We start from the raw sequence: 12,118 nt of genomic DNA on the forward strand, positions 1-12,118 counted from the left end.
TTGGTAACACTAAGTATCTTACTAATTTAAATTGTTTAGTTTTAAGATTATTTAAACACATAAGCAATGAACTTCTATGAATTGATTTGAATGATCTGATTATGCTTATGTTGTTTTTAATAATTCTAAACATTAGAGTAATCTGTTTTGTTATATATGCTTGGTAAATTGTATTGTAATGAATTGATTTGCTAAGTTATATAGAGTAGCTTTAATCTCTGGCATGCTCTAAGACATTAGTTTTACTCTCTTTTTGTTTAAGGTTGTTTAAAAGTTTGTCATCATCAAAAAGGGGGAATTTGTTGGCTCTCTTAGGTTTTGATGATGACTACACTTTATATAAACAAATGTATTTTAGAGATTGTATGCAGGTTGATATCCGGTCTTGACAGGATCATTGATAGTGCCTATGACTTAGTCTATGAACGATGTATATGTCAAATGTATCCAAGGAAGTTAGATAAGGAAAATCGCTTAGGATGTCAAATGTAGACAGGAGGTCTACTGTTCCCAAGTTTGATGATCTGATATTACAGGAAAATGGAGAAAGTGCTCTTTTCCAAGATTGGAGTCTGGAGAATTTACATCAGCTGGAAAATTCTGTTAATTGTATTTTTTGATTTTTTAGTGATCTATTAGTTAAAATTAATTTGTTGCATTATTTAATTAACAAGTTAATTGGCAAAATATTTTTTAAACCACCTTAAAAATAACCGTACACTTTCTAAGATTAGAAAAATCTCTCATTATTTTTCTCCTTAAAAATAGGCTTGTATTTTGGATCTAATTGAGAGAAAAACTACTTTGCCTATTCTTAGTAAAAATAAACTATGACCTTTTTCTTGAACATCAAGCTTCCACTTATTTCTCTTTTATTTATAAGAATATGGATAGAAGGATTAACCGCGGGTTTTTCCTCTTGAGAGTTAAGATCCACTTAATTCTCCTTAATCTAATGGGTAGTAATTTCCTTTTTACTAGCAAAGCTAGAGATTTGGAGAAGCTTCGAGTGAAGCAGGAGAAAGAGAAAGAGAAGTTGGCCTAGTTATGTGTATTTGTTTTATGTAATTGTAACTAATTGCCTAAAACATATGGGAGAGTTTTGAAATCCCGAGGGGTCGTGGTTTTTCCTTCTATTTAGGCCTAGAAGGTTTCCACGTAAAATTGTGTTATCTCTTTTACTTTTTCGCTTTAAATTTAAGTTTTAATTCCACAATCTAATTCCACAAAAACAGGGCTAAAATACTTAAACTTATTAAAATAACAATTCACGCCCCCTCCTCTTGTTGTCGTTCACCATCTCTAACAGTTTCTACACATTCATAACTACTTGAAGTACAACATGACAAAAATTAAGCTAAACTCGGTGAAGTTCGATCGGAACACAAATTTCAGGTTATGGATTGTAAAAATGAAATCAACATTATAACCGTTCATAATAAGTCTACTCGAATACAAGTACCATAAGATAACATCTGAGTTGTTAATCATAATTGATAATGGAAAATGATTAAGTAAAAGTTTTGAAACTAAAATCAATGAAAAGAGGGATTAAGTTTTGGTTAGATGATCAGTGCATATTTTTTATTGCCAGTAACTTTTGAGCTTAAGTCCCTCAGGTCTCTGACCGAAAACGTACGTGCTGGAGTTTGTGAGGATTTGCGACTCAGATCGTTGGTGATGGCGATTCGGGTTCCGGTGGCCTTTTAAATGTTTGAGAAAAGAGATTGAAGAGCATATTGAATTAAAATAGCACAAAAATGAAGACCTGTTGTGATGGAAATCGTCGGTATGGAGATCGAAGACCTGTCGGTTGCCGATGACGGAGTTCGAAGGAAAAAAGTTTAGGTGTGGAAAGGGAGAAGAAGAGAACAGAAAAGTTATTTTAGTGAGAGAGAAAATCACCATCATCATCATCCTACCCAGTATATCCCGCTCAAAGAAAAAACTATGGATAGGATCTGGGGAGGGAAGAACGGCGACAAGTCATACCCATAAAGGAGAGCGCGGCCAAAGAAGTCACCCGGCTCAAGAAAGCTACGGAGACGTAACTACACGAAAAAGATAAATTAAAGGCCTATAAATAGAATAAATAAGTAGACCCACCTACAAAAATAAAATGGAACAAAAAAAAACTAATAAAAGAAGCGAGAGGAGCAAGATGACAAGAACATAAAAAGGTAATCTACGAGGACATCAATAGTCTAAAATGGATATGCCGCCTCCAACTACCCCTATCCCTAGTCAGGCCCTCGGAGTGGTTTAATGAACATAAGTCAACTTTTATTTGCTCATCCGAAGTTCTCTTGGGTCTCCCTCGACTCCTCTTACCCTCTACTATAATGCTTTCTACTCTCCTCATAGGGGCGGCGAGATTCTTTCTCTGCACATGTCCAAACCATCTCAATCTATTTTCGCTCATTTTTCTAGAAATAGGGGCTACCCCTAGTTTGTCCCTAAACTCTTGGTTCCTAATTCGATCCACCAATGTGTGCCCACACATCCACCTCAGTATACGCATTTCTGAAACTTTCATCTTATGTTCAAAAATCTTCTTTACAGGCCAACATTTGGTTCCATATAGCAGAGCAGGTCTGATTGACGTCCGGTAGAATTTTCCTTTTAACTTGCTTGGAAATAACCTATCACATAACAACGCGGTGGCTGCTCGCCACTTGATCCAACCCTCTTGTATACAATGATTTACATCTCCGTCAATCTCTCCATCCCTTTGAATGATTGATCCCAAATACTTGTACTTGGTCGTACATTTAATAGCTACTTCACCAATGGACACCTATGGTTCATCTACCAATGCTGTCTCACTAAAGTCACAGCGCAAATACTCGGTCTTCATACGACTAATACGCAACCCTTTACTTTCTAAAGCTTCCCTCCACTCATCCAATTTATTACTAACCTCCTCTCTAGTTTCTGCTACCAACACTATGTAGTCAGCGAATAGCATGCACCACGGTACCGTCTCCCATAGAGATTGAGAAATCTCCTCCAAAATGACAGTATAAATGAAAGGGCTTAGAGTTGATCCCTAATGTAACCCAACTTTAACCGGGAAAGGCTCTATTATCCCTACTGGTGTTTGAATGTTCGTCGACACTCTATCGTACATATCCCGTATAGCCTCAATGTACCCTGAAGAAATACCTCTAGCCTTGAGGCTATCCTAGATAACGCGTCGTGGTATGCTATCATACGCTTTCTCCAAGTCAATGTACACCATATGCAAATCCTTCTTTCGCTTCCTATATTTCTCCATCAGTCTCCTCAAAACATGAATTGCCTCAATGGTTGACCTTCCTGGCATAAAACTGAATTGGTTCTCTCTAATCACCGTTTCCTGTCTAATTCTCCTCTCTATCACTCTTTCCCACAACTATATTGTGTGACTTAAATTTGGTTTTAATTAATTAATTTAGGTTTTAATTAATTTAGATTTTAAAATCAGAATGATGGTTTTAATTAATTTAGGTTTTAGAAATAAGTATAGGGAATCTAATAATTTATTGATAAAAATGTCATGCGACATCTAAAATAAAGTAACAATCAATCAAATAGAAAACAATTTTAATCATGAATTCTATTAATTCTATTATATAAAAGTATAAGGCAGTTTGATTGTGAGCATGATATTTGTCTTTTTTTCATTGGACGCTATTAATGGAATTTGACTACTTGACATTTCTTTTTAGATTTACCAAATTTATAAATTTGTTTTTTGGAAAAATTTATACATTGATGAATGCAATAAATTACAATTATTCCAATTATACTATTATATATAAATGTTCTGTTTAAAAAATTATACTAGGAAATATATGATGTGTTGTGTAGAAAACTATATATAGTCTGATAAACTATCTAAATTACACTGTTATATATATATAATGTACTGTTTATAAAAGTACACTGCAAAATGTATGATGTACTATGTAGAAAATTACACTATTATATATAAATATATTATTTAAAAATTATACTAGGAAATATATGATGTATTGTGTAGAAAACTATATATATTGTCTGATAAATTATCGAAATTGCATTGTAATATATATAATGTACTGTTTAAGAAAGTATACTGCAAATGTATGATGTACTATGTAGAAAATTATATTGCATAATAAATTACATTTATTTCAATTATATTGCAGTTTAGGAAATTACTGAAAGTATATAATTGCCCTTTTTTTCCATCTATTGTTCTTTGAAATTGAAATGACATAAAATTTATTTAATAGATCATTAAAATCAATCATTTACATTGTTAAACTACCACAATTACAATTTTAATTTTAGGAAAAATGTCAAGAATATTGAACCGAATGGCAATATGACAACAAATATATTAATGCAAAAAAGTAGCTAATTATAATCAGTCTGTATGCAATCAGACTATCTCAGCTACCAAATATAGTGCAATTAAAATCAATCAACTAAAAACATTGTGTAACTTTCGATAATACAATTATTCCTTTTAAAAATGTATTAACACTTTAATGATAAAAATTACAATATAAATAGTCTAAAACTTAATATTTTTATTAGTCTAAGATTTTATTAAAATATTAACGTATTTGAAAATTTGTGCATTGCACGGGTTTTTATCCTAGTTAAACATAATTCTATAAAGAAAAAGTCACAATCATTATAAATATTGATTATACAATAGAGTAACAATCAATCAAAATAAGTATAGTGGTTAATGATAACTTTTTCCCTCCAAACTCAATTCTACTTTTGATAGTACACATTATAGCTATTCATATTCTAATTTTTGTTTCTTTATAATTTTTTTAATATAAATATTGATTCATACATTTTGTGTGTTGGTAAGTTGAAACAATAAATTACTTCTTTTATCCATTATGACCATTTGAATATTAAATGACGTTATAATAAAATTACTCTCCATTGTACCTAATCAATTTAACTTTTATTTTTTTAATATTAAATATTTTAATTTTTTTTGAAAGAAAAATATTTTATTTTAAAATGCAATATAAAAACTCTATTGAAATTTTTTTACAACATATATGTTAAGAATTAAGAAAAATTATAAGAAACTACCTAATTTATAGGTCTATTTGCAAAAAAACTATCTTATCTATTTTTTTTTTTTTTGTTAAAAAACTACCTAATATGATATATTTCTCTGCAAATGACTACCACTTAACGGAAAACGTTAGTTGACCGTTAAGTTTAAGGGTTTGACCAATTTGAGAGGTTAAGTTGTCTATATGGCGGTATCTCATTAGTCCTCGTATTTTTAAATAATTTAAAATTTAAACACATAAATTAACAAAATAAAATAAAAGATATTTGACGTCATTTTTACCTATTATAACTATTTTTTCAGAAAACGAACGTCGCAATTACCCTTATGGGCTAACTCTTTCGAAATTCCGGTCGAAACAAATACTTATTCTCTTATTTTTCTATACGTAAACCAAAAAAGATATGTGTCATCATTTTTACCCATCATAACGATTTTTTTTCAAAAAATAGACGTCGCGATTATCCTTATGGGATAACTCTTTTGAAAATCCGGTCGAAACAAGTACCTATTCGCCTATTTCTCGACACATAAACCGAAAAAGAAATTTAACTTCATTTTTACCCTTATGGGATAACTCTTTTGAAAATCCGGTCGGAACACCCTTATGAGTAATCGCGAATATGCTGCTTCGAAAAATTAAATAGGCGAATAAGTACTTGTTTCGACCAGATTTTCGAAAGATTTATCCCATAAGGGTAATAACAACGTCCGTTTTTTAGAAAAAAAAATCGTTATGATGGGTAAAAATGGCGTCAAATATCTTTTATTTTTTTATTTTGTTAAATTATGTGTTTTAATTTTAATTATTTAAAAAATGAGGACAAATGAAATACTGTCACATAGACAACTTAACCTCTCAAATTGTTCAAATCCTCAAACTTAACGGTTTTTTGCCAAAAAAAAATACATAAGGTAGTTTTTTTTGCAAATAGAACACTAAAATCCAATTATTTATGAAAAAAATATAAAGATTTGTTCTATGTTATTTATAAAAAAGCTATAAAGAGTAGAAGTAGGGGAGAGTAATCTTTAATTAATTTAATTAATAATTTTTATGTTTATTTTTTTAATATATAATGTTGTTTTATTCCGTAAAACAAAAGTGTAAGTTTATTTCTTACTATATGTTTATAATATATTAGATGTTTATCATTATAAATTTTATTTTCTACACTTCCGAAACTTATAAATTATCGTTTTTTGTTTCCGTTTCTATTTTTCATATCATATTTCGTTTCATGCATTATTGTTTTAGATAGTTATTTATTATATGATCAATAAGTGTTTATGCATTGTTTATTTGGTTTTTATAGCTTATATAGTAAGTATACATTTGTTATATAGTAAATGTTTTATCTTTTCAAAGAAGGTATTTTTTAAATTGTTGATACATTATGTCAACATAACTAGGTATCTACTATTGATACATTATTTTTATATCTAGAAGTCTATGCAATTCACGGAATTTAATATGGAGATATATAAGTTAAATTTTCAAAGAATGATGCAAGAAAAATATACTCTTTTATTTATAAAAGGTATATAAATTATGTATTTTGATGAAGTGATTTCTTTGGATAACAATTTAACTTACTAAAACATTTAAACTAATTTAACTCTAAAATTATACTAAAATATATTTTTTATGGTCTCTTTCATCAAATAAAATAAACAAACTATTCATGAATAAATTACGCTCATTTTCAGTCGCTTCAAATAAGTTATTTGATTTTAATTTTAACCTAATTAAAAGTTAACCCATTAAAACATCATTTAATAACTAGATTAATGTATTTTTAAAATATTTCCTTACTTACATATAAAATGTTTTATCGAAACAATTAAACGCTTCAAAATTTTTATTTAATTAATTAACTATAATACTATAATTTTTTTCTTAAATGCAGATTAATTATAATAATTATTAATTTTTTTTCTTAAATACAAAATTGTAATTGAAAAAATTATTTAAAATTGGTATATATAAAAGGATTTGTCATACTTATTGTAGTTAACAAGTTGTCATTGACTGATTTTAAAAATTAATTTATTTATTTCCATTATTACTTTACCAAAATTGCGTGTGGCTCAATGGATAGAGCATCTGCATGTAGGTCAAACATGTGCCAGGTATCAATTGGGGGTTTCTTGTTTGCTCGCATCTCTCTTTACTCTCTCTTTGAGGGAACAGGTATGATTTGTCCACCCCCCATCCAAATCCTGCCTTGTGTGACATATTGGGAATGTTCTTTATATTTATTTCCATTAATACTTTGAGATTTAATATTATAAACAGATATGATTAAATTGTGTAAATATTTAATTGATATAATCATGAACTATTTCCTACATAAAAGAATTGAAATATAGACTTTTTCAATCTACTCAAAAAATGACAAATGGTACAGTAATCCTAAGTGTGTTACTTGTTATTATACATCGAAATTAATAGATAGATTGTAAGATTATATGCTTAGTCGAAAGTTACGTATCCATTATTTATATCATTTCTTCCCTAATAATTTTCCTTTGAGTTCTTAGATCTTGACGAAATGTTTTTAAATTTATTGAGAATGAATTAAAATTAGATTATGTTGACATTATAAAAGAGTAGTTACAATGTTAGATTTTTAGGTAAGATTGAAAGTTGTGTTGTATGGGAAGGTTAAACGATTGTTTTGAACCGTGCCTAACAAATGTGATTACATCCCTTTTTTTAGTTATTAATTGTTATTGGGTTGGTCCTGAAAAGTCATTTCTATTAGATACGATTTCTCAAAAGAATAGTTAAATGTTTAACATTTTACATGTCATTTTGAAAATTATAATTGATACTTTAGATATTAAACACATAATTTTTTTTTTATTTTGGACTCCTAATATGAACCCACGTGAGGTCTCATACATACAATAGTTGCTCGTGTTCCACAAAGCTTTAAAGACCGAGCTACTCGCCAACTCAAGTCTAAGCTAACTAGCAAAAATTAAGGATGAAAGTTATTTAGATAAAAATCGTATACAAATTAATTCATATTAAATAATATATGGTTAGGAATTTTTATTAATTGGTACAAATTTGAATTTTAATAGGTATAAGACTATTAAAGACCAACGATTGAAATTCCGATTCAAATTAAGAATTTTAATCAACAATTCAAATTTCATTTTTTTCATTGCTACTTTGGCTATTATGACTTTTAATTTTTTATTTTTTATTTTGATTTTCAAATTCAATTTGCAGTTTAGATTTATCTTTGGATTGAAAAGTAAAAAATCGCATTAAGTTTGATTTGATATGATTTAACGAAATAATTAAACCGCAAACTGAACTTTCACCCCAATTAAAAATGCACCTTTTACTCTTACCAACCGTCAACATAGAAGTGCAAAACACAATCAATCAATCCACAAACATACTTATATTGAATCAACATGGATCGAACAGCCCAATACAAGTAGCAAACCCATTTAATCCTTCGCTGTTGAGTTTCGTAAATTATAATCAGCCAATACGACAGTTCAGCGTTAACACACGAACACAACACACGAACACCAATATTTTAAAAATCATAATCATCTCAGAGCACAGATTCCCCAAAACGAGATGCACTTGTATACGTAGGGTCTCTCGGGAGATGAGTTTAGAGCACCAAGTAACAGGATATACTATGACATACAGTGCTGTTTTACAAAAGCTAAGACACTTACAATCATGTTTCAGGCTTTTAAACCAAGGACAGGAGTCGGAACAATGTGCATATCTAACCAAGTAGAGAAACCTAGCACAAAATTAATCGTCAATGCATGGTACTCCCAAGCATAGGATTGAACATGTAAGGGCAGGTAGCTGGCGCTTCTTCGTAAGATTATAAATGTATAACAATGAGGAATTGTGTTAGACCAAGTCGTCCCTCTACTTTAAGGTAATTTGTGCTATATTGTGTAGAACATTAATATACAATGTGGCTGGGACTGAAAAGCACCAACCAATACATAGTTAAATTGATGATCAACAACGTTCTCCCGCAACACCTCAAAGACACCAAATTCAAGAAAATTTGAGACAGGAATACACCTGGGAGAGATGAACAGGATCACACCAACATGCACTCTGCACCAAAGCTACTTTTTTGCTCGATGAGTCAAGCACATTAACACCAAAGGTTGCGCAAGTTAGAACTCCAAAACCTCTTCTAGGTGGGAGCCACTCCTGGCACAGCGGAATGGAATAGAACGGAGACGAGCACGATAACACAAAATTGCAAGTACATGCATGGAGTAGCAATGTTCAAGATAAAATTTGTAAGGCGGCAAGGAAGATTGGGTACATGTAAAAGAATAGAAAGTTTGTGCTATACTGACTAGTTGTACTCCTGTAAGATGCTTCCATACAAAACTTGACCAAAAGACAAAGATGAATAAAGCGACCCATCGCACAAAAAAGAAGAAAACCAATGAGCTAAACTGTGTAAAATTAATTGAAATTGTGGAGGTCATGAAAATACTGCGAGCTGAATTTGTGAATCATGCTATTTAGTTCAAAATTATCACTCTTCTGAAGATAGTGTGAGCTTGTGTGTGATACAAGGAATTTCCAATGAAAACACATGCTTAGGTAAATACATAAGCAACTCCACATAAACAACATAGACCAAAATTAGAGATCCTTAATTTGGAGACCCTTGTGTGGTCTGATTAGACCATCCACATGCTCAGAACCAATTCTGCATGATCACTCAATATACCTCCCAAGTCCCAACCTTCACTTCATTCAAATTTATCAGAACAATAGTTTCATAAACAAATTATAATAAAATAATCAAAATTTTCAACATTAAATTAGATTAAAACCAAACATTAAATTAGATTAAAACCAATTCATTTATTAGAAAATTATTAAACACATCATCATATGTTTTTCATTGTTTTTTCTACTATATAGAAATAAATATAAATTTCAAACACAAAATAATCATTCCCACATAGTTCTTAAATATTATTCCATGATCACTAATCAGAGCAAGCAACAAAACTATAATAAAAAGAAATGTAAACTAAATTTGAGGCCTTATAGAAGTCCTACACCATCACTCACTCACTCACTCAGAGCGAGTAGCATACCTCTCGACCTTCTCATCATTCAAGTTAATCCCAACCATAGCTTCCCCTAATCCACAACTAACCTCAGCCAGCATCTCTGGGTCACTATAATGTGTAACCGCCCGCACAATTGCTCTTGCCCTTCTACTAGGATCCCCACTTTTAAACACACCCGACCCGACAAACACTCCATCACAGCCCAATTGCATCATCAATGCCGCATCGGCTGGTGTTGCCACCCCACCAGCAGCAAAATGCACAACAGGAAGCCTACCAAGTTGCTTAGTTTGCATCACTAAATCATAAGGAGCAGAAATATTTTTAGCAAATGTAAAAACTTCATCATCATCCATGTTACGAAGAACCCGAATATCACCCATTACAGATCTTACATGTCTTACTGCTTCAATTATATTACCCGTGCCTGCTTCACCCTTGGTCCGAATCATAGCAGCCCCTTCTCGGATCCTTCTTAATGCTTCACCCAAATTCCTACATCCACAAACAAACGGAATCTGAAAATTATGTTTATTAATATGATTCTCATCATCAGCTAAGGTTAAAACCTCGGATTCATCAACATAATCAACCCCAATTGCTTCAAGTATTTGGGCTTCAACAAAATGGCCAATTCGGGCTTTCGCCATAACGGGAATGGTAACAGCCCGTTTGATTTCTTTGATTAGTTGCGGGTCAGACATACGGGCAACACCGCCTTGAGCACGGATATCCGCTGGAACACGTTCAAGTGCCATAACAGCACATGCACCAGCTTCTTCAGCGATTCGGGCTTGTTCTGCGTTGACAACATCCATGATAACTCCGCCCCGAAGCATTTGGGCAAGACCTACTTTGACGGAAAATGGGGATTTGGTATTTGTTGTGGTTTCCGTAATAGCCCCGTTTCCATAAAGGGTTACGACGCCGCTTCCTGACATAACTGTTTGGTTTGGAAGATGAGGAATAAGAGATTTAAGGGTTTTGAAGGAAGAAGAAGATGGATTAATTGAATTCAATATGGGATTTTATGGGTGGATGGGATTTTTTTGGGAAAAGGCGATTACAGAGAGGATTGCGATAGCCAAGAATTTGTCGAGGAGGAGGTATGTTCGTCGGTATGTTGGTACTTGTTTGTGGTGATTTTGTTTGGAAAATGCCAATAGGGTGTGTGTTTAATACTTCCTCCATTTCATAATACCCGCTACATGTTTTTTTTGACAATTTCATATTACTTGCTACATTTTCGTTTTTAGTAATAAAACAATCATTTAAAGTTCTACTTACCCCTATTTTTATCCTACTTTATACTCTATACTCTATAATAAAATACTATACAATACTCTATAAAGTAACCTAACAACCTATTTTTCCTTTTTCTTTTTCAATTAACAATAATAAAATATTATACTTTATGAAGTAAACAATCAGCTACAGTGTAGGTCAATCACTTTTCTTAATTCCCGTACTCATGCAAATGTAGCAACTAAAACGGAACGGAGGAAGTATGTTTAGATTTGATTTGAATCTCCTAAGGTTTTATTTAATTGAATATAATCTGGTTTGATCTAATTTAATCATTCTTATATGATTTGATCTCGTCATGTCATGTTAGGTCTGATCTATATGATTTCATATTGTTACTGCTATGATATCTCAAAAAAAATAGTTAATGCTATTATAATCTATAACTAATACTAAAAGAAAATACGACTGATATCATCACCTTTAAAAATGTTTACGTGTCGCTTCCTCATCTAAATTTTTCTTCTAAAATTAAATGATGATGTCATTGTTATTAATTATTATAATTATCTTTAACTTACTACTTTCGTATTTTGAGTATATTATTATTCTTATTAATTATTTTTTTTTATTTTTTAGGTCAAATTTAATGCATTAGAAAACTATGTATTATATTTTATTTATTTCAATTATTTATAA

At 31.0% G+C, this 12,118-nt stretch overlaps 2 protein-coding genes across 2 annotated transcripts; both read right to left on the reverse strand.

Annotated features, from left to right (window-relative positions):
• Window positions 1-2,185: 2,185 nt before the first annotated feature.
• Window positions 2,186-3,213, reverse strand: LOC130813451 (uncharacterized). Its single transcript, XM_057679285.1, has 3 exons — window positions 3,166-3,213; window positions 2,921-3,049; window positions 2,186-2,722 (listed from the first exon to the last, which is right to left on the reverse strand). Exons 1-3 carry the CDS (start codon window positions 3,211-3,213, stop codon window positions 2,186-2,188), a joined length of 714 nt encoding a protein of 237 aa, XP_057535268.1.
• Window positions 3,214-9,929: 6,716 nt separating this feature from the next.
• LOC130814253 (probable pyridoxal 5'-phosphate synthase subunit PDX1) lies at window positions 9,930-11,308 on the reverse strand. The gene has a single exon (XM_057680343.1). The coding sequence runs from the start codon at window positions 11,113-11,115 to the stop codon at window positions 10,177-10,179; it is 939 nt and encodes a 312-aa protein (XP_057536326.1). The 5' UTR covers window positions 11,116-11,308; the 3' UTR covers window positions 9,930-10,176.
• Between the last annotated feature and the right edge of the window lie 810 nt (window positions 11,309-12,118).

This window comes from Amaranthus tricolor, chromosome 5 (genome assembly GCF_026212465.1).
Source record: "Amaranthus tricolor cultivar Red isolate AtriRed21 chromosome 5, ASM2621246v1, whole genome shotgun sequence".
NCBI classification, from domain to species: domain Eukaryota; kingdom Viridiplantae; phylum Streptophyta; class Magnoliopsida; order Caryophyllales; family Amaranthaceae; genus Amaranthus; species Amaranthus tricolor.